The sequence below is a fragment of the Lampris incognitus genome, chromosome 1, assembly GCF_029633865.1.
Source record: "Lampris incognitus isolate fLamInc1 chromosome 1, fLamInc1.hap2, whole genome shotgun sequence".
In the NCBI taxonomy this organism is placed as follows: Eukaryota; Metazoa; Chordata; class Actinopteri; order Lampriformes; family Lampridae; genus Lampris; species Lampris incognitus.
The window spans coordinates 16,570,687-16,593,315 of record NC_079211.1 but is presented as its reverse complement, the minus strand read 5'-3'; the positions used below and the strand labels follow the sequence as shown (position 1 = coordinate 16,593,315).

Below are 22,629 nucleotides of genomic sequence, written 5' to 3'. Positions count from 1 at the left end.
TTTTGTATTCAGTGGTTAACTTTTTAATTATTTTATTAAAAACCCCGTAGAAACATGATTTTATTTACACAATGGTTAGAATAAACTGAGCAGTATAACTGGAAAAAAAAGAAAAGCAAGCCAATAGCTCCTCAGCTGTTCCAGTCTTGGAAACGGAAACAGTCACTGGCAATCTTCCAAACAGGTTGGTCGCTATTTGGTGAAGCCTGGGCTGTTAAGAGAAAGTTCTGATTGAAGAAACGCTGTTTGTTGCCCTCAAACTTCACTGTTCCGCAAGTCACTACCAGCAACGTAGTCTGGCCTTGTGTTGCTTGTTCTGTGAATAAAACAAAAAAAATTAAATAAAATTAAAAGTTTAATGATCAAACCCTTTTTGATCATTGATCAAGGGTTAATCAAGGGTTTTAAAATCAGGGATTTATTTTCTCCCCTTGTTTCACTTACATTATGGGCCATTTCTCTAATGCTCGTATCCAGTCTGATTCACAGTGATTTCAACTGTAATACTAGGAACCTTCAGATCAACACCATTACAAACACCCAACTGTAAGTAGTACAAGGAAAAGGCTGTAGATGCAGACAGCAAGCAGGGATCCCACTCTTTTTTGGAAATCACTTTCTGTGACTTTTGCTTGTATGACATGGCAGCTTTGCAGTCTCTAAATGGACTGTAACTTTAAACTGATGACAGAACATACCGCCCAAGCTTCAAACACCAATGTGACATCTCTGTGTCTGAAAAAAATATGCAATCTCAGCTGATAACAGCATAATGTAATAACCTAATTTCCATGACCTCAATGACATTTCAAGGATATTTAATCAATGTTATTATTTTCCAGGTGTTTTTCGTGACTTGAAAACTACTCTATAAATGTAGTCAAGTACCAGGGAAATGTTAACAAAGACTTCTCTCATTCAGAGATTAAGCCTCTTGGATAGAAAAATGTGTAGATGGATCCTGGACTCGATGCACTATGATTTTAGATCTGTGAGTCTCTCACCATGAACTGGCTGACAGTCGACTGTATGAATCTGGAACTCGCTCGATGGAAGAGTCTCAAAAAACTCGCCCAGAGCATCCTGGCCTGACACTGCATTTCCATTCCATACCAAGGTAGCCTTGTCCAGGTAGAGTCGGGTTAGGTTCTGGGTCAAAATAAAACGGATCAAATTTCTTGCATACATGTTTCATTCAAAATAAGAAATCCAAAATAACCATATGACATCTGTGACCACCCCCTCCAATCTTTTCGTAACTTGTTATTCTGGGATGGGGTCACATAAAAGGTACCATGGAAGGCCATGAAGAGTGAATCAAAAGGTCCCTTTCTTTACCTGTTTTCAATCAGGTATTGCATATTCCAATTGTAAATTCATGTTCTGAAATGTTCTCTGCAGTCCTACCTGTGGGTTAAAATATTTAGCTGGGGCAAAACAAATGTTTATATCATATTTTGACAGCCATCCTTTGCTGGTTTAGAACAATGTACCTCTTTGCAAACTGATGGCCAAAGCATTTTTAACATTGTTCATTTAGTTGTTTTAAAAAAAACTCTTTAATGTGCAATATGATTTAATTCTGAATTGCAAAGTCAAGTGAATTGCCAGTGGTTAATTTTTTTTCTCCTAATGACATTGACGGCAACACTTTGTTGAATCCCCTGAATTCGAAAAGCCAATGCCTTTGATTCTCAACTTCTAAAGAAATGTAATGGTGTGCCTGGAAGTAATTTCCCATTACAAAGTAATAAACAATCCGCTGCTTATGCATAAAATGTGTGAACCAATGTATGACCTAGTGGAGATGTATCCCATGATGCTATTCCATCATGTGACACACATTCTAGGCTATTATGTACATGGGACTAATTTGGAACAAGAGGAGCACTGTTGGGAGGGTTTTTGTCATACAGTAGATAGTTTGCATTCAGAGCCTTATACATATCACGCAATTCCATTGTTTGGAAAACATACCACAGAAAGATGAATCAGTTCATCTGGACACATTTATTGAGAGAAATATTTCATCACTCATCTAAGTGACCTCTTCAGTCTCAACTGACTGCAGGTATCCCCACATTTTATAAACGGCACAGTTACATAAAGACCGAAACCAACAATCAGTTTCATATTAAAATTACCGTGACCATTAACTAGAGTTACAATGGTCATGTGTACTATTCAGAGAATTGATACAAAAGAGCTGCCTCATCAGGCCTGGACTCCGCAGTGGCCACTCTTTCAAGGATGAGGATGTGCACATACTTGATAGGGAGGAACGCTGGTTTGAGCGGGGCGTCAAAGAGGCCATCTATGTGAGGAGGGAATGACCAGCCCTGAACTGGGGGGGCTAAGAGTACATCTGTCGCCATTTTACAATGCTGTGATTGCAGCTACTCCCCAATCCTTTGTGAACAGAACACATGGCCATTGTAACTTGTTAATGGTCACAGTAATCAGCATATAATAAAATAAATAATAACAACAACAACTCGTAACTCGAATAAAATCCATCAAGGGGTTGTTAAGTTGTTGGTTATCGAAGTTAAAAGAAAGTTAAAGATTAAAAAGTTAAAACTAAGCAGAGCAACAAAAAAAAACCACAGGCTGGGAACTGATGGGGGGGGGGTAACCAATCATTGGTTTCGGTTGATATGCAGTTGTGCCGTTTATAAGGGTGGGGATACCTGCAGTCAGTTGAGACTGAAGAAGTCACTTAGATGAGTGATGAAACATTTCTCTCAATAAACATTGTGTCCAGATGAACTGATTCAACTTTCTGTGATTTTCTTACCTGGATTATTGAGCATGCATAGTGCATTTTACTCAAACTTTTTCTGTTATAAAATGGGTTTTTGCCAAGTAAAATGAGCCTGGCCTCATGGCATTTTGTCTTCGAATTCAAAATCAACAGTACAGGCCATCAAAATGTGTGACTTACATGAAAATTTCACCCCACTGGTAGGATTGAAGAGACCTTTGGAAACCTTAGTATACCCTCAAAGATGCAATACCCAATTGAAATTGGGTAAAAAAATAAAAGTGACTTTTTGATTTGATTTTATTCCTGATGTATGGGTATGGTAAGCTTATGTGACCCCCAAAACAAAACGTTGTAGAGATGGGGTCATATATGGGGCTACAGTGGTGCTTGAAAGTTTGTGAACCCTTTAGAATTTTTATATTTCTGCATAAATATGACCTAAAACATCATCAGATTTTCATACAAGTCCTAAAAGTAGATACAGAGAACCCAGTTAAACAAATGAGACAAACATATTATACTTGGTCATTTATTTATTGAGGAAAATGATCCAATATTACATATCTGTGAGTGGCAAAAGTATGTGAACCTTTGCTTTCAGTATCTGGTGTGACCCCCCCCCCCCCCCCCTTGTGCAGCAATAACTGCAACTAAACGTTTCTGGTAACTGTTGATCAGTCCTGTGCACCGGCTTGGAGGAATTTTAGCCCATTCCTCTGTACAGAACAGCTTCAACTCTGGGATGTTGGTGGGTTTCCTCACATGAACTGCTCGATTAGATTAAGGTCAGGACTTTGACTTCGCCATTCCAAAACATTAACTTTATTCTTCTTTAACCATTCTTTGGTAAAACGACCTGTGTGCTTAGGGTCGTTGTCTTGCTGCATGACCCACGTTCTCTTGAGATTCAATTCATGGACAGATGTCCTGACATTTTCCTTAAGAATTTGCTGGTATAATTCAGAATTCATTGTTCCATCAATGATGGCAAGCTGTCCTGGCCCAGACGCAGCAAAGCAGGCCCAAACCATGATACTACCACCACCATGTTTCACAGATGGGATAAGGTTCTTATGCTGGAATGCAGTGTTTTCCTTTCTCCAAACATAACGCTTCTCATTTAAACCAAAAAGTTCTATTTTGGTCTCATCCGTCCACAGAACATTTTTCCAATACCTTCTGGCTTGTCCACATGATCTTTAGCAAACTGCAGACAGGCAGCAATGTTCTTTGTGGAGAGCCGTGGCTTTCTCCTTGTAACCCTTCCATGCACACCATTGTTGTTCAGTGTTCTCCTGATGGTGGACTCATGAACATTAGCCAATGTGAGAGAGGCCTTTAGTTGCTTAGAAGTTACCTTAGGTTCCTTTGTGACCTGGCCAACTATTACACGCCTCGCTTTTGGAGTGATCTTTGATGGTCGACTACTTCTGGGGAGGGTAACAATGGTCTTGAATTTCCTCCATTTGTACACAATCTGTCTGACTGTGGATTGGTGGAGTCCAAACTCTTTAGAGATGGTTTTGTAACCTTTTCCAGCCTGATGAGCATCAACGCTTTTTCTGAGGTCCTCGGAAATTTCCTTTGTTCTTGCCAAGATACACTTCCACAAACATGTGTTGTGAAGATCAGACTTTGATAGATCCCTGTTCTTTAAATAAAACAGGGCGCCAACTCATACCTGATTGTCATCCCATTGATTGAAAACACCTGACTCTAATTTCACCTTCAAATTAACTGCTAATCCTAGAGGTTCACATACTTTTGCCACTCATAGATATGTAATATTGGATCATTTTCCTCAATAAATGAATTACCAAGTATATTTTTGTCTCACTTGTTTAATTGGGTTCTCTTTATCTACTTTTAGGACTTGTGTGAAAATCTGATGATGTTTTAGGTTTTAGGCAGATATATAGAAAATTCTTAAGGGTTCACAACCTTTCAAGCACCACTGTAGCTATACTAGCTAGCTATATCTACTGGCTAAAACAAGAATTCTAAAATCTATAATTGTCCAACATCACAATCTCGGTAGTCTTTGTCAAAGAATTATATCTATTTTCATCAAACAGAAACTCAATTTTACAATATTTCTCCAAAGATGAAGCTGAAAAGTGCACTTTAAAATTCTCAATGGAATATATTCTTCTGGATAATTTTTAAGACATTGATTTGGTTTAGACTGTAACAACTGCTCATTTTGCAATGAGCACATTGAAACAACAAAACATGTGTTTTATTAATGTCAGTTTGCTGGTGCCTTTTGGGAAGATCTGCATTATTGGTTGTTTCCTAAATTTGACAATTTCTCTGAACTAAAACAAGAGGATGTGATTTCTGGTATGCATGTGAAAGATGGGACACTTGATTTGGCAATTAACACAATTATTATTCTTGGAAAGTTCTTTTTACATAAGAACAGATTCCTGAAAACACAGCCAAATGTCTGCATATATCATTGGGAACTGTGTCATTATTTCTCATCACTGAGGTTAATGGAGAGGAATGCTATGGAACTCTCTGACTTGATAGAAGAACTTGAACTTGCAGATAACTCCTAGGACTCCCCTCCCTTTCAGTTATGTATTTAATTTTATGTATTTAATTTTCTTTACTTTTCAATTCAAGAGATATATTTTACTTGAGCAGTCAGTTCGTGCATATACATATGATACCCACTGCTTATTTTTCAAGTACACAACATAAGACAAACAAAAAGAAAAGCAACAGAGTACTAAACAGCAACAGATGCTTAATGCAAAACAGGTATTAGATGAATATAACATATTGCATATAAATGGTACAAAACAGCTCAATTGGCGATTAATAGTGAAATATATTAATTGTGACGGACTGTCCAGGGTGTCTCCCTGCCTGCCGCCCAATGACTGCTGGGATAGGCTGAAGCGACCCTGAGGAGGATAAGTGGTTTGGATAATGGATGGATGGATATATTAATTGTAGGATTAGCTAGTCACACTAGCAAGGTAATGAATAAGGGGTAACCAGGTTTTTCAGTTTATCTTTTAAAAAAAATCTTATTCTCTCCAGATGTAAGTTATGTGACAGGTCGTTGAGCCACATCTTAGTAGTAGGGACCCCTTTTTCTTTCCAAAACAAAAGAAGCAACGTCTTTGCTGCAATAAGAGAGAAAGGGTTGTTGAGAGAAAGTCAGATTGGTCTACATACCAAGACCTTCTCTGAGAATGAATAAAAAAGGGTCCGGTTCTAACTGGGTGTTGATCATTTTAGACAGTACCTCAAATATTTCTGTCCAGTAGGTCTGTATCTCTGGGCAAAGAGCAAAGCTATGTAGCAGAGTATCTTCGGCTGACTGACATTTTTCACACAATGGTGACACTTCGGGATAAATCTGGTGTAGCCTAACTGGAATAATCAGGTACACTTTGTCATTTCACTTCATGCACTTGCGTACATGAAATGAAACGAGATGCCATTTCCCCCAGCCCACAGCAGTATTACACAAAAGACAAAAACACATAAAAAAAACTACAAGAACACACATATCCAAACTAACACATATATCCAAACTAAACAAAAAAAAAAATCACTGTCCAAGGGACAGTGTTTTATAGTTCCACAGGAAGGGAACTATGATGGAGTCTATACGTTTGAAAAAGGATTTAGGGAGAACAATTGGGATGTTTTGGAATTAGTATAACAATTGGGATACACAGACCATTTTAAGGCATTCACACTACCTATCAAAGATAGAGGGAGAGTTTTCCAAAATTGTATGTTTTCTTCAAGCCTTGTCATCGAGGGAGGGGGGGTTAGCCTCAATAAGGAGGAATAGTACTTTGTAACCACAACACCCAAATATGTAAATTTGTCAATGGATAACTTAAATGGAAGAGTGTACAGCCAGGATGTATCACTCGACCAGGGGTGGGCAATCTCATCCAGATAGATTGCCCAGCTGGACGACAGAGTGGTGGTGGGTAAGATCTCTGATGATGATGAGAAAGCCTACCGGGAGGAAGTTGCTGCTCTATCACTCTGGTGCCAGGACAACAGCCTCCTCTTGAATGTCTCCAAAACTAAGGAGATGATTGTGGACTTTAGGAGGGCACAACAACAACAGAGGATGTACTCACCACTGAGGATTAATGGGACTACTGTGGAGAGGGCGAGCAGGTATAAATACCTGGGAGTCCACATTACAGAGGATCTCACATGGCACTCACACCCAGACACTCCGGTGAGCAAGGCAAGGCAGCGCCTCCATCACCTCAGACAGCTGAGGAAATTCAAAGTCTCCTGGAAGATCCTCCAGTCCTTCTACTCTGGGGCAGTGGAGAGCATCCTGACAGGATGCATCTCTGCCTGCTTTGGCAACAGCTCCGCCTAGGATAGGAAGGCTCTGCATAGAGTAGTGCATTCGGCTGAGCGCACTATTGGTAACTCACTCCCCACCCTGCAGGACTTATACACCAAGAGGCGCCGAACCAGAGCCTACAGGATTATGAAGGACTCTTACCACCCCAACAACGGACTGTTCCAGCTGCTGTGGTCAGGCAAGTGCCTCCGCAGTCATGCTGCAAATACAGAGAGACTGAGATGGAGTTTCTTTCCTCAGGCCATCAGGACTGTGAACTCTGACCTTAGCGGGGCCCCCTCGCTGACCCATACTGCCCCCCCCTGCTCAAGCACGCACGCACGCACGCACGCACGCACGCACACACACACACACACACAGTAAGGTAACTGACTACACATAACTCGTATTATGTACATACATACCACATATTTCAGTACATATACCTCAGATTTCTATTTTTAAGTGCTTTTACTATATATATTGTGCTGTCTGTTTTCTTTTTACAGAGAGTTCTTAACTGTTGATTGTAAATTGTATATTGCAAATTGGAATGCATGTGTACCTGTTGTACTTTGTTGTTTGCACATCTTGGAGCTCGTACCTTTTTAATTTCACTGCACTCGGGACTTGTACTTGTGTGTACATGACAAATAAAACTCTTGAATCTTGAGATAGGGCTGGTGTGGGTGCAGGTTTTTAATAATAATAAATAATAATAAATCAAACTTACATAGTACTTTTCTAACACTCAACGTCGCTTTACAATAAACGATGGTGAAACAACACAACAGATAAACATAACACAGGCATACAGGGGTGGATGGGAAGGGGGAGGGGGGCTACAAGAGGGAGAAGCGGTAGCCACACACGACACCAGCAGTACTCTCCGACTTAAAACAGATACAAAAGGGCAACAAAAAAAAACCAGCACTGTAGGCGTAGATTTTCTGTAGGGGTTTTCTCCCGTAGCCTATTCCTCTTCCGAGGTATTCACTAGGCAGTGGCACTAGTTAACCCATAGCTGGGGTTGTTTTTGTTTATGTTAGGTTTTTGTTCCAACCAAGCAGTTACACACCTGATCTCACTAATCAACCGGTAGAGTCACTGCTGAGGAACTTAATTAGGAGACACAGGTGTGTAATTGCTTGGTTGGAACAAAAACCTTCACCCACACTGGCCCTGTCTGGATAAGATTGCCCACCTCTCACTCAGGTGAATGGGGATCAGTTCACTCTTACTCCAGTTGACTATAACCTGAGAAGCTGCCAAATAGGTTGATCTTCTCTAAAATTAGTCGAATGGTAGTCAGGAGTCCGGTTATGTATAGGAGAACTTCATCTGCATATAATGACATTTTATTTGTTGTCCTCCCTGTGTTATTTCCGTGTAATATGGAGTCTGCCCCGATACTCTCAGCAAGAGGCTCCATAGTGGGCACAAAGACTAGTGGGGAAAAGGGGCACCCTTGTCTTGTTCCCCTGAATTGCTTGAAGAGAGGAGACATTGTTGATCAGTAAGAATTTTTGCAGAGGGGTTTTTATAGAGAAGTTTGAGCCATGATATAAAATCTTCACCAAAGTTAAATCTTTTGAGAACTTCAAATAAGTATGGTCATTCAACCTGGTCAAACGCTTTTTCCGCGTCTAATGAAAGCACTACAAGATCCTCTTTTGTCACACTAGTGGAATACAAAATACTGAATAGGCGCCTAAGGTTAAAAAATAATTTCTGTTGGGAATAAATCCAGTCTTGTCTGAATGCACCAGTTGGCCCAGTAGAGGGTTAAGTTTGTTAGCTAGGACCTTAGCAAATATTTTACCATCTAAGTTAAGTAGGGATATAGGACAGTATGAACCCACTCCCTTTGGATCCTTGAACTTGCAGAGAACCCCTAGGACTCCCCTCCCTTTCATTTATGTCCATCCACCCATCCATTATCCAACTGCTTTATCTGCTCTCAGGGTCACGGTGATGCTGGAGCCTAACCCAGCAGTCATTGGGCGGCAGGCGGGGAGACACCCTGGGCAGGCCGCCAGGCCATCACAGGGCCCTTACACACACAAACACACACACACACACACACACACACCTAGGGACAATTTTAGTACGATTGATTCACCTAACCTACATGTCTTTGGATTGTGGGAGGAAACTAGAGTACCCAGAGGAAACCCATGCAGACACGGACAGAGCATGCAAAATCTACACAAAGGATGATCTCCCAAGGTTGGACTACCCTGGGGCTCGAACCCAGGACCTTCCTGCAACTGCGCTACCCACTGTGCCACCATGCCACCCTTTCATTTATGTATTCAATTTTATTTCTTTACTTTTATTTCCCTTCTCTTTCTTTTGCTTTATGCATTTTTGTGTTTGTAGAATTTAAGTGTGTCAATCAAAAAAAAAAAAACCAAGACCATCACTTACCCTTCTTTTCTTATCCATGCAATCGTAATAAATGTTGACGAATTCTTCTGCATACCTACAGGACTGGTCGGCATGGGTCCGGAAATCCTGGCAGACAATGAAAAAAGCAATGAAGACGAAAACAGTCGAGATGACCGTAGTGATAACTAATGCAAAGATTTGATGTTAACAATTGGAATGACAGCGAGATCGAAAAGTGGCTTTTGGCATGGCACTATTGTTTAGTAGTGGTATGTCACTCTGTTTTGGCATTCCACTACCGTTTGGTAGTGGTATGTCACTCTCTCCGGCACTTCATTGTCCATCTTCGGAGAGAGATCCCTCCTCTGTTGCTCTTCCTGAGGTTTCTTCCTATTTTTTCTCCCTGTCAGAGGTTTTTTTTTTTTTTTACGGAGCTGTTCCTTATCCGATGCGAGGGTCTAAGGACAGGATGTTGAGTTGCTGTAAAGCCACTTGAGGGGAAATTTGTAATTTGTGATATTGGGCTATACCAGTGGTTTTCAGACTTTTCTGCCCAAGGCACACCCAAGGGCAAGTAAGCCACAATCTCAAGGCACACCTGTATTCATATCTGTGCAAAATAGCCTCTATAACCCATTATCACACTTTTCACTCTGTAAACATTATTCTTATTTACTAACGCCAAATAAAATTTGACAAACAACTACATTACTCGTGAAATATTAAGTAACAAAATAATTCAATAATTCATTTTAAACTTTGTAAAATGTCATCAAAAAGAGTAGCAACAGAACCATTTAAACCAGACAGGTCACAAAATTAAAACTAAAAAGAGGGAGGGGCAGAAAAGTGTGAGTGTGTGTGTGTGAGAGAGAGAGAGAGAGAGAGAGAGAGAGAGAGAGAGAGAGAGAGAGAGAGAGAGAGAGAGAGAGAGAGAGAGAGAGAGAGAGAGAGAGAGAGAGAGAGAGAGAGAGAGAGAGAGAGAGAGAGAGAGAGAGAGAGAGAGAGAGAGAGAGAGAGAGAGAGAGAGAGAGAGAGAGAGAGAGAGAGAGAGAGAGAGAGCTGGCCTAAGACAGCAGGATCCCTGGTCGAGCAAGATGCAATCACTCTACAGACCAAGCTAAGCGAGATGCACTGAGAACGAAAACTAATTCGCATATAAACAGTCAATTCATATCAACAGTGTATGCATTGATTTGAAAACAGAACTTTAGTCTAAAATTGTAAAGAAAAAAGAAATGAATTGAGAACAAAAACTAATCCGCATATAAACAGTGCACTCAGTGTATGCATTGAGTTGAAAACAAAAAAAGTCTAAAATTGTAAAAGAAAAAAAGAGACACACTGAGAATGAAAACTAATTGGCATGCAAAACGTGAACGCAACCATAGTGTCAATGCACTTGACATCGAGTTGAAAAGAAAACGTTTAGTCGGAAATTGTAAATGTAACTTAAATTTGCAGCATTAAAATATTTGCTATCGTAAATATTTTTTGGCCTGATTCCAAACTAGTGAGACACACGTGCCTGTCGGTCCTCACAGATCTTTTTAATCCTTGGTGGTACTGAAGAGAGGGCCACTCGCAAGTCCTGTTCAACAGAGAGCCGTGACCTCCTGTTGTTCTTCATGTAAACCAGAGTAGAGAATGCCAACTCACACAGGTAGGTAGTGGGGCAAAGAAGAAGTTGCTCAATAGCGTGGCTGGAGATGGTTGGGTACTCTGATGCAAAAGCCAACCAAAACTGATCCACTTGGAGCTCACTAAATTTGAGCTTCAATGTACGGTCCATACAGAGCTCTGCACATTCCTCTCTTTCTCAAAATGAGCTTTTCTGTTGAGGATTCATGATTGAATGGGTCTCGAATCCAGTCATAGTCCTCGACGTCAGCCACACATGGAAAACAGCGCTCAAGCCTTACGTCTGAAGGTGTTCAGCAAATACAGCGCACTCCCTGGCTGCCTGTGGAGTGGCTGATGCCAGTAGGAACATGTCCATGCAGCCCTGCTCCAAAGCCTCATGCCACAGGGTAAGCTTGCCCATAAACCTCCGAAGCTTGTCTGTGGATGACAGAATGTTTTCATTCCTGCCCCGAAGCTTGGTGTTTAACTCGTTAAGATGCCCAAATATGTCTGCCAGATAAGCCAGCTTGGCGCACCACCTCTCATCTGCAAGCTTGTCCTTATGTGAGACAGTGCGTTCACTTGAAAATCCAAAAGCTCTTCTCAAAGTTCATAAAGACGGGATAGGACTTTCCCCCGTGTAAGCCAATGCACCTCTGTGTGGAGGATAAGGTATTGATAACCAGCTCCCATCTCAGCGCACAGTTTGGAGAAGAGGCAAGATTTAGGAGCCTTGATTTGATGTAATTCACCAGCTGTACAGCCTGATCCAGCACCTCATTCAGCTCCGGGAGCATGGTTTTGGCAACTAATGCCTCTCGATGTAAAATACAGTGGTTTGTCACAACATTTGGGTTTTGTGCTTTCACCTTGGCAATAAATCCTCTCACTCTCCCAGTCATGCATGCCGCACCATCTGTGCAAAGACTGACGCACATATCTCAGGTCAGACTTTTCTCTTTTAAATACTTATCAATTACCTTGAATATTTCTCCTCCATTTCTCTTTAATAGAGTCACCATCAACATACCTGACATTTGCCAGAAGTTGGGCAGCCCCACTTATGTCAGTGGATTCATCTATTTGTAGAGAACATTTGCCACTCATCTGCAGTTTCTCTGTCAACTGTTGCTCAATGTCATCTGATGTCATCGATTGGTCTTTTGACTGTATTGTCAGATGAAGGCACTTTTGATACTGCATTTGTGGCATCTAGACCTAGCATGACACCTGCATTTTTTTTTTTTTGCAAGCGGGGAGAATGAGTGTCTCCGCTATTGTGTGAGGTTTCTTTTGCTTTGCAATAAGCTCCGCTAGCATACAACTTGCCTCCATCGCCTTATCAGACACTTTCACACAATCCTTCAAATGGTCTTGTTGCTTCTGGTTCAAATCCTGCACTCTTTTGAAGTATGCCAAATCTCTCTCAATGTGGAGGGGATGTTTGGTTTCCAAGTGCCTCTTCAGCTTGCTTGACACCATGTTAGCATTAGCCAACTTCTCCCGACAGATGATGCACTCGGACTGAGGCATGTTGACATCCCCAGTCCAACTGAAGCCATAACACAAGTAGCTTTCGTGATACGGACTGTGTTTACATGAACAGTTAAGTCAGGCTATATAATTGGACTACTGTCGTTGTCCCAGTATACAAGAACCGGGGGAGAATCGATTTATTGACAGAAGTGTGTCTGACCCCGGTACAGTAGTTGGCGATATACCCCCATTCAGGTGGTTGCTACTGGACCTTCTTCCGGTTGACCTATTGCATCACATACCAAACAAGCGACAAACAAGTTAGCAAGCAACAGGGGGGAGCCAAGATGGCGGCGTAGTGTTTGGTCTACTGCAGAACCCGCTCTGTCATGAAAACTTTTTAAAAGCAACAAAACGAACTCTCAGGATAAAAAATTGAAGCCACGTGTGATGGCAAAAAATCTGGGCTCAGATAAGAGAAAAATTACGACTCCCAGTTCTTCTCCATCCAAACGTTTTGGCAAGAGACAAAACATGGAAACCGACGCCGCAGAAAACATCATTGCTACGCTCAAGATGGCTATCAAAGAGCAAGGAGCTAGTAGCATTGGGAAAAGTATCAGTGACCTGCAGGTTACTGTTAACTTTATTTCTGAAGATCTCAAGGAGCTGAAAGGAAAGTTGACGCACACCGAAGCGAGAGTGAGTAAAGCAGAGGAAAAAATTCAAAATTTGGAAAGCAAGGTGCTGGAGCTGTCACGATACAAACGAAGATGGAATCTGCGACTTCACGGGCTAACTGAGGAAGACGGAGAAGACGTTCGCAGAAAGGTCATTGAAATCTGCCAAAACATGGCTCTGACCACCGAGAGACCTTCCCGGAGGTACTCGACTCAGTGCACAGGCTTGGGCAAAGACGTGAGTCTTCAGCGGCACCACTGCCCCGTGTAGTAATCATTCAATTCACTATGAGGCATTTTCGAGACATTATCTGGAAGACGACGAAACGATCCGACTATTTGACGACCAGGAAGCTGCGCTTTAAGGAAGACCTTTCTCCCGAGGACCGAGAGAGGCGCAACCTATTGTGGCCGCAGGTTGAGAAAGCACGAAAGGAGGGGAAGATTGCATACTTCGTGGGAGCCCGTGCGTTTGTGAACAGAAAGGAGATTCACTGAAGTGCCTTTCATCATGTAAGCTAATATGACTCAGGAGTTATTTTTCCTTATTCGTTTTCTAAATATACAATATGCTGTTGTTGCTAAAAACACTTATTATGTAATGACAGAGTAGTTCTGTTCTCTCTGTAATTTACACACTTTTTCTCAGGGTGAAAAGTTAGTTACACTCAAAATTTCATCTTTATCTTTTGTTTCTTTTAATGCTCGAGGATTAAGGGACAATACCAAAAGGAAAGCACTGCTATTATATGCTAAAAGCCTGAATACTGATTTTTGTTTGATACAAGAACCTCATTCTGAACCTAATGACATTAGATTCTGGAAATCCCAATGGGGAGAGGACCTGTGGATGTCTCATGGCACAAACCACTCAGCAGGAACTCTGACTTTGAAACACAAGTTTAAAGGGAAAGTTCTCTCTTCACAGACAGATCCAAACGGTCACTTTATTTTGTTGGTTATTTCATTTAATGACCAGGTATTTTTATTGGGAAACGTTTATGGTTATAACAACAAACAGGAGAATATTACCTTAATGCATTCAGTAAATGCAAAAATTGATTCTATAATAAGTACATTTGCAGATCTAAAGATCATATTCGGAGGAGACTGGAATCATCCAATTAATGATATGTTAGATAGATGGCCAAATAAAAGTAATACAAATAATAGTTATTTGTTAGATTTTGTAAATGAAAGAGATCTGATTGATATTTGGAGGTATAAGAATCCTACAGTTAAAGAATTTACGTGGAAGAACAGGTCAGGGTCATTACAGTCTCGTATTGACTATTGGTTGATTTCTGATCCATTATCTGAACATGTCTCTTCAGTTAAAATGTTACCAACACCCTTGACGGATCATAAAACCATCTTTTTGGAGCTGTATATGTCTACTAGTCATCAAACTAAAAGAGTCAACTCATATTGGAAATTAAATAATTCTCTTTCATTGAATGAATCTTTGGTAAAGGAGATTAAAATAAAAATAGATGAATGCTGGGATAGGGCATGTGCTGAAAATATGTATGGCAAAAATTGGGAGTTCATGAAATTTGAATTAAGGTCCCTTATAATGAAAAGAGGAGCTGAAATAGTTAAAAACAGAAAAAAAAGAAGAATCAGAAATGATCTCTGAAATTATTGCTTTATCATCACAGCCACTTGAAAATTTATCAGAGGATAACAAGAACAGACTTCAAATTCTACAATTAAAATTAGATAATCTATATATTCACAAGGCAAAAGGAGCCTTTGTGCGCTCTAGGAGAAGATGGCTTGAGGAGGGAGAGCAAAACTCCAGCTATTTCTTCAAATTAGAGAAACAACATAATACACTTTGCAGCATGACCAAACTCTGTTCAGATGGTGTCATCACACAAGACCCTAAAAAGATTTCTGAGACATGTGAACAATTTTATAAAGACTTATATAAGTCTAAACTGTCAACAAATGACATGGAAAGTTTCTTCAACTCTTTAGGTAATATTGAGAGCATCAGCAATGCTAATAAAGATTTGTGTGATGCCCCCATCACAACATTGGATGTTGAGGATGCTATTAAAAAAATGAAACTCAATAAGAGTCCTGGGAATGACGGATTAACCTCTGAGTTATATAAATGTTTCTCCAAGGACTTATCACGCTTTTTACATAAAGTATATATAGAAAGCATTGCTAATGAAAAGCTCCCTCCTTCATTGTCTCAGGGGTTGATCACTTTGATTCCCAAACCGCAAAAAGACTATTTGTTGTTAGATAATTGGAGACCTATTTCACTCTTGAACAATGACTACAAGATAATTGCTATGTGTTTGGCTAAAAAATTGAAAAGTACACTTAATGACATTATTGATGAAACACAGTCTGGTTTCATGACTGGTAGACATATAACAAACAACATAAGACTGGTGATTGATATCTTGGATCATTCAGAATTAACAGCTTCATTCTTTTTTTAGATTTTTATAAAGCTTTTGATTCCATTGAACACAAATTCATATTTAAAGCACTTGACATTTTTGGTTTTGGGAATATGTTTAAAAAAATCTGTCAAAACGTTGTATGCAGGTGCAAATAGTTCAATCAAACTCCCATATGGCACTACTAAAAGATTTAACTTAAATCGTGGAATCCGTCAAGGTTGTCCGATCTCGGCATATCTCTTCCTTCTTCCTATGCAATTACTCTCCATTCATTTCAAAAGCAGTGATGTATTGGGTCTCTCTATTGTTGGCAGAACACTGTCTATCACTCAACTTGCAGATGATACAACACTTTTTTTAAAGGATAAATTTCAAGTTAATAAAGCAATCAAAGTCATTAACTCTTTCTCAATGGCCTCCGGCCTTAAACTGAACATTTCAAAATGTGAGCTTCTTCCTGTTAATAGTTGCACAGATACTATTATTTCTGGGATCCCTGTGAAGTATAAGGTTAAATATCTTGGTATTATAATTGAAAAAGACCAAAGCTCTAGACTATCTGAAAATTTTAATCCACTTATAGCTTCAGTCCAACAGAGGTTTAACCTTTGGCTTCAAAGAGATTTGTCTATTACTGGAAGATCCTTGGTAGCTAAAGTTGAAGGCCTCTCCAGACTTATATATGCAGCTATGGCACTTGATGTCTCAAAAGACATATGCACTAAAATTGACAGAATATTATTTGAATTTATCTGGAAAAAAGAATACACTATATTAAGAAGAATGTCATGATAAATAAATTATGTTCTGGTGGGATTAATTCTTTAGACTTCACCTCCTTAAACTCTTCTTTTAAAGTCAAATGGATCAAACTTTTCTTAAAAAATCCCAACTCAATCTGGAATTTTATTACTGCCCATATATTTAATCCACTTGGAGGAATGCATTTTCTCTTAAGGTGCAATTACAATATTTATAAATTACCGATAAAACTGTCCAACTTTCATAGTCAACTTTTGTTATCCTGGTCAATGATGTACTCACACAATTTTTCTCCCCATAAATATTTCATTTGGAACAATCAAGATATTAGGTTTAAGAACAAATCTTTATATATTAAGAGATGGGTTGATAATAACATTTTACTTGTTAGTCAATTACTGAATGACAATGGTCAGCTTTTCACTTATGAAGAATTTCTTTCTGTATATGGTTTCCCTGTTACACCAAGAGAATATTCTATTGTATTTGATGCAATACCAGATGGAGTTAGAAGGTTATTTTTGTCTGCTCCTAAAGGTAAAAGTTGTACTATTCCAGGTTTAACTCCTGATGACATATATATTGGTAACTTGTGTCCTTTATTAAGTGATAAAGCCACTAATTAATGCGTTAGAAATATTATTCAGAGAGACATTGTTTCTAAACCTGCAGCCATTTTCTACTGGAATAATATTTATAATGACATAGATTGGAGGAACACTTGGATTTTATCACGAAAATATTGTATTACAAATAAGGTACGAGAAGTTACATTTAAACTGCTTCACAAATGTTATCCAGTCAAGTCCCTTCTTGTAAAATACAAGATTAATATTGACACACTCTGTTCCTTTTGTGGCAATGTGGATGAAACCATATATCATTTATTTTGGGATTGTACCTACTCTCATGTTTTTTGGATTGATCTAAATAATCTCATAAATAACAAAATTGACTCTTCTTGTAAACTGGACATCCAACATGTTTTATTTGGTCTGTCACAAAATGAGGAAATAAGTTCAGAAAAAATGTATATTATCAACCTTCTATTAATATTTGCTAAATTTCATATTCATTGTACCAAATTTGCACACCAGCGTCCAAACATTAGTGTATTCAAAGCACTTCTTTCATCCTATTTAGAATCTTTAAAAGAATGTATGAATCCTAAAGCCAGCAAAACCAGAAGACTATGTAAAGAATATAATTTAACTTAAATCCTGTATCTCGAGCTTTTTTATTTTGTCTTTTCTTTTCTTTTTTTTATGGATACGTAAATTTTAATTTTGAAATAATTTACATTTTTGTAACTACTTTTTGTCCTATTGTGATGTAATATTTTCTTGTTTATATGTTTTGTTCAATAAAAAAAAAGAGTGCCATATTAAAAAAAAAAAGTTAGCAAGCAACAGGAGAACGCCAAGATGGCTGCCGAGTAAGTCGTGGTTGCTGAGCTCCCACACAATAAACGATTTATCTGGTGAAAAACGAAGAAGTCGTCGTTTAAACAACTTTAACAACAACCGGAAGAACTTCTTCAACGACTGAAAGCAGCTTAATGTCGAGTCGAAACAGGAAAAGATCGCAAAAAAGCAAAGTCCCCACGCCTGCGGTCCACTCGGGTAACATGCTGATATCCTCATGCCATGATTACGCCCGCTCCGTAGAAGCAGTAACGGTCACTATGGCAGAAGAAGAATCTCCTCCGCTACCTGTGACTCCACGCAAGTCCCCTGCTGCAAAAAAAGCTCTTTATGAGACTAAAGAGTCCACATCCCAAGATAATGCCGTCATCTCCATACTCTCCAAACTCATAAATGAGCGAGCCGACTCTATTGAAAGGCTGGTGAGTGAAAACTCTTAAGAAAATCGACGAAAATACTCTGAAGATAGAAGGGATGAAAAAAACAAGACTTTGCATGCAGTGAAGTAAAAGACACACAGAAGAAAGTGTCAAATGTTGAAGCTCGTCTTGAAGAGGAAGAGCGCAAAGCTGCCAGTCTTCAAACACGTGTGTGCGAGCTGGAGTCCGACTCAAGACGGTGGAGCCTGAAGCTTTATGGCGTTGCTGAAAACTCAACTGAAAATGTGAAAGAAAAAGCTTCAGAGGTTTGCCAGAATATCCTTCCAGAGGAAAAGAACAAGCTCTCGGATGTTATCGATGTTGCCCATCGTCTTGGAAAACCATCACAAAGCCGCTCCACTCCAAGAGCCATCATCATCCGATTCTCCCTGAGGTCCTACAGAGATGCTGTGTGGAAGTCAGCAAAAAATCATTCTTTCCTGCGTGACAACAGGCTTCGTTTTGCTGAAGATCTCTCTCAACTCGTCAGGGAGGCCAGGCTGAAGATGTGGCCCATGGTGCAGAAGGCACGAAGTGAGGGGAAACCTGCCTATTATGTAGGCGCACGAGCCTTCATCAATGGACAGGAAATTACCTGAGGTAAACATGACTGATTTCAACTGAGTCTTTTTCATGGCTTGCAGGTCCAACAATGCTCAGTCTCCTGACTCTCTAAACTGGTGTGCTGTTAGACTTTTCATCACAGGAGAACTGAGCCTACTTGAACTCTCATTTATTTTGCATTCTTTTCTTACAATATTTCTTACAATGTTTTATCCTGATTTTTTTTTATAGACAACAGCTTGAAAAACTAGTGGTTTAAAATATGTAGGACACCCTTATTTTGCTCAATTTATATCATATTGTCACCTACTATGTTGACTGTTCCAAGTGCAACTAATGTTCAGCGTACGAGGTCATAACTACTTGTTCAGTATTATTTCGTAAGTTTTCTTATCTTAAGAATTTCTTTGTCTATAGTTTCCCTAAACGCCAGGGGGTTAAGGAATGTTACAAAACGTAAAGCATTATTTTTATTTTCGAAACAGTTTGATACAGATTTTTGTTTCTGTCAAGAATCTCACTCAATCGCAAGTGATGTGAATTTTTGGAGAGCCCAATGGGGTAACGATTTATGGTTTTCTCACAGCTCAGAAAGATCAGCGGGTGTCTTAACCATGAAAAATAGATATAACGGTGACATCCTACACACAGACACAGATCCTAAAGGACATTTTATCTGTCAAATTGTCAGTTATGATAAAATTATTTTGATTATTGTTAATGTGTATGGACACAACTCTAATTTAGAAAATTCTCAATTATTTACTGTCATAGAGAATAGACTTAAACATTGGCTCACTAAATTTCCAAATAATAATTGGAGGAGACTAATGTAACTTTGAATCCACTTATAGATGGCCACCTACACAAGATAATAACAGAAACTATTTTATTAAATCTTTTATAGAAAGATATGATTTAGTAGACATTAGGTATAGATAGTCATATATGCAAAACAATAGATAAAATATTATTTGATTTTGTATGGAAAAACCGCACCCATTATCTTAGGAAATCTGTTCTGATGAGCGAATACAATAATGGTGGCCTTAATTTTTTAGACTTTTCCACACTAAATTACACCTTTAAAATAAATTGGATCAGACGTTACCTTAAGTGTCCATCTTCACTTTGGAATTTCATTCCCCATTTTGTCTTTTCTTCAATTGGTGGTCTTAAATTTTTGCTTCTATGTAACTATAACATTGACAGAATTCCCCTCAAACTTTCTTCGTTCCACAAACAAATGTTACTGGCACGGTGTCTAATTTACAAACACAACTTTTCTCCTCACAGGTTTTTTATTTGGAATAATAGATATTTGCTGTATAAAAACAAATCTATTTTTTTCAAACAGTGGTTTGACAACAATATTCTTTTGATTAGTCAGTTGTTTAACCAACATGGGCAACTTTAAAATTATGTTGAATTCATTCAACAATTATAGATTCCCTGTTACACCTAAAGAATTTTCTATTGTTTTTGATGCTGTTCCCTCTGGTATTGTTTCAATTTTCAAAGGTATTAATGTGAATGTTAATCTCCCTATATCAGCAGATGTAACTGAAACAACTGTTGGGAAAGCATGCTTTTCATGGAACACCAAGAACAAAAACAAGATTATTCGTCAAATGTTTCAACAAGATATTATTAGCTCACCCCCTGCCTTATCTTATTGGTCTGCCTTTGTTGGTGAAAAAATCGTTTGGGAAAAAATTTGGCTTTTACCTCCTCTTGACTAATAAAGTAAAAGAAATATCTTTCAAAATTATTCATAGATTCTATCCAACTAATCAATATTTGCAGAGACTTAAGAAGGACATTGATGTGAGTTGTTCTCTCTGTGGTTTGTTTAATGAAACATTGGTTCATTTATTTTGGTCTTGCCCACACACTAAACAACTGTGGAGTAGGTTGTCTTGTTTGATTATTGATCATATTTACCCTCATTTCACCCTGAGTTGGAAAAATGTATTGTTTGGATATACTGAATTTGATAGGAACCTCGATTCTCAGTTTTATTTAATCAATTTGCTAATTATCTTAACAAATTTTATATTCACAGATCTAAATTCTCTAGCAAGAAACCTAATTTTCCTGAGCTGTCTGCGTATATCAAAACAATATATTTCACCAATATCTGATAGTGAAAACAAAAAAGCTGTAAAAACTTATAAGCACTTTATGATTTACAAAATATTTAGTTAAGTATGTAATTTATTTGTTTTACTTTATACAATCCCCCTGGCGTATTTATGTTGTTTATGATAATATATGTGTTAATGTTGTATACATTTGATAATGTGACTTGTTGATTGACATTGTTGTATACTATTTTTGTACACTTTTGTTAATAAAGTTCTTTAAAAAAAAGTTAGCAAGCAACAAGCGGGTTCCATGTCGAGCGGTGAAAACATGGACAACTTTACAAGGCCGTAGGGCATCCGGGTTGCGTAGCGGTCTATTCCGTTGCATACCAACACAGGGATCTTCGGTTCGAATCCCTGTGTTATCTCCGGCTTGGTCGGGCATCTCTACAAACAATTCGCCGGGTCTGCTGTAGGTAGGTTCCTCTTTTCTGTAGGTGGTGCGCCGTCTGTATTGGTGGTTAGCTCCGCACGGATTTCTCTTGTTATCCTCCTTCACACTGGCTGTCAATCAGGGCCTTTGATGTGTCGCGCTCTAATAATTCCCACGTCTACTGCGCGAACGGCAAAAACTGTGGTTCTCTTTGACGGAAGGTTTTTAAAGAAATTGTTTTTTAGGCGGATAATTTTTCTCTGTATTGGGAAGTGAGTGTGTACAAAATGCTAACAAAAAATTCAATAATAACTTTTTAGTTTTATGTTGCAATAATAATGTATGGTTTCACAAAATTCCACGGCACACCTGGACTTGCGTGCGCACCATTTGGGAACGACTTGACTTGACTTCCACTGGCAGGTACCACTACTCACCGACAGGTGTCGGTAAAAACGTATGGCAATCTGGTGTGTCACGCTGGATACTTATTAGTGGCAGTTCCCACGAACACGATCGGCGTCTGTCGACAATTAAGCGGTAAACAATAGTTGTCTGTGAATGTTCTCATTCATCCAGGTCATGGTTATCCAAAGGAGTTGAATCAAGTGCAACTGGACTTGGTATATATCCGTGAAGACTTGGAGTAAACAATAGTTCCATTCCATTCCATTATCCAAACTGTTTATGCTGCGCTCAGGTTAGCGGGGATGCTGGAGCCCATCCCAGCAGTCGTTGGGTAAACAATAGTGCCATGCTAAAAGCCACTTTTCGAGCTCGGCCATTAACAATTAAGTGATGGAAAATATTCGGCGATAACGCTGATCCCCGACACACCGTCCCCTACTGCTGCTTGATTTCTCTGCGCTAACTTAACATTTTGGTGCTGGTTTGATGTTTACAATGAGCTTATTCTGCACTTCTGCAATGTGGTTTTACGTAATGCGCAGCGCACACTAGAAAACTAGCTAGCTAGTTGATTAGCGCAAACATGTCGACACGACTGAACGAACTTACCAACGTCGACGACATGTGTGGAGGTTTGAGGACGATCTGTTTATAAAATAACGCTATCGGGAGTAGTTTATGTGAAACTTTGTTGCTTGGTTAACTCGTCCACCTTGCGTCTAAAATTGTGGCGAGCGTCTTAAAGGTAGATCACTTCCTCGGGTCGTCACTAGTGTCACCATCTTCCAAAATAAAACAACTTCTTTCTTACTGTCTAGAGGACCCAA

General features: G+C 39.2%; 1 protein-coding gene across 1 annotated transcript; it reads right to left on the bottom strand.

Moving 5' to 3' along the window:
- Positions 1 to 15: 15 nt before the first annotated feature.
- nxt2 (nuclear transport factor 2-like export factor 2) lies at positions 16 to 22,566 on the bottom strand. The gene is made up of 4 exons (XM_056284445.1): positions 22,412 to 22,566; positions 9,540 to 9,626; positions 1,005 to 1,149; positions 16 to 316 (listed from the first exon to the last, which is right to left on the bottom strand). Exons 1-4 carry the CDS (start codon positions 22,424 to 22,426, stop codon positions 132 to 134), a joined length of 432 nt encoding a protein of 143 aa, XP_056140420.1. The 5' UTR covers positions 22,427 to 22,566; the 3' UTR covers positions 16 to 131.
- Between the last annotated feature and the right edge of the window lie 63 nt (positions 22,567 to 22,629).